At 41.2% G+C, this 684-nt stretch overlaps 1 protein-coding gene across 1 annotated transcript in view; it reads left to right on the top strand.

Annotated features, from left to right (window-relative positions):
• Positions 1–560: 560 nt before the first annotated feature.
• LOC146601367 (DNA polymerase epsilon catalytic subunit A-like) overlaps positions 561–684 on the top strand; it is a gene marked incomplete at its 3' end in the record, with an annotated part of 5,633 nt that continues 5,509 nt past the window's right edge. The window contains exon 1 of the mRNA XM_085307374.1: positions 561–571. Within this exon, the coding sequence (XP_085163500.1) occupies positions 561–571 (11 nt within the window). The remainder of the gene's footprint in view (positions 572–684) is intronic.

Here is a 684-nt window from a genome sequence, read left to right as displayed (position 1 = left end):
GTGAAAACTTGAACCCTAAAGAATCATTTTGCTCAGTCTGTGTGGTCAATAAGAAATACTAGCTTTCCTGACAGCTCTGGTGCAAGTACAGGTTTTTTCCCTGCTGAATCCTAAACAGCTGCTGCCACAGTGGTTACTAGCTTTCTGATGTCTCAGCTCACTTTCAGTGCTAGGAAACAAAACAGCCGGGGGGTTTTTGGATTTTTTTTTTTTTGTTTTGTTTTTACTGGATTTGGAAAATCCTCAGCTCAACTGTTTTGTGATCTGGTTTGTGTTCAGTGTAGAGTACTTTTCAAACAGAAAGATGAGACAAGCAGAGAAACAATCTTGATCTTGGGTTAAGAAATGATTGCTTCTCGGAGAAAGAAGCAGCATGTTCTAGTTCTCAAATGTTTGGGGCAGAGGGAGGAGACTGAAATGTAATTCCTGATATATTGAAAGAAATGACAAGACCCTGGGACTCTGTCTCTGGGAGAGTTTTATAAAGAGCCATTTGCTTTGCAGTTATTGCTAGTTCTGTTGTGAATCACGGAGGTGGCTGGGAGGCCTTTTCTGCTGAAATGGTTCTGCTGTTAGTCTMGATMTAATCTCTTGCTGCAAGCATTTAGTTCTTGCCAGCACAATACGTGGTGTGACAGAATTGATGTAGGATGGCAGTTCTGCTGGGATTAGGTAATTCTAACT

Source organism: Rhea americana, unplaced genomic scaffold (assembly GCF_003343005.1).
Source record: "Rhea americana isolate MKP2758 unplaced genomic scaffold, rheAme1 scaffold_1033, whole genome shotgun sequence".
Lineage (NCBI taxonomy): Eukaryota > Metazoa > Chordata > Aves > Rheiformes > Rheidae > Rhea > Rhea americana.
Note: the sequence above shows the minus strand (reverse complement) of the source record. Positions and strands in the feature narration are given on the sequence as shown.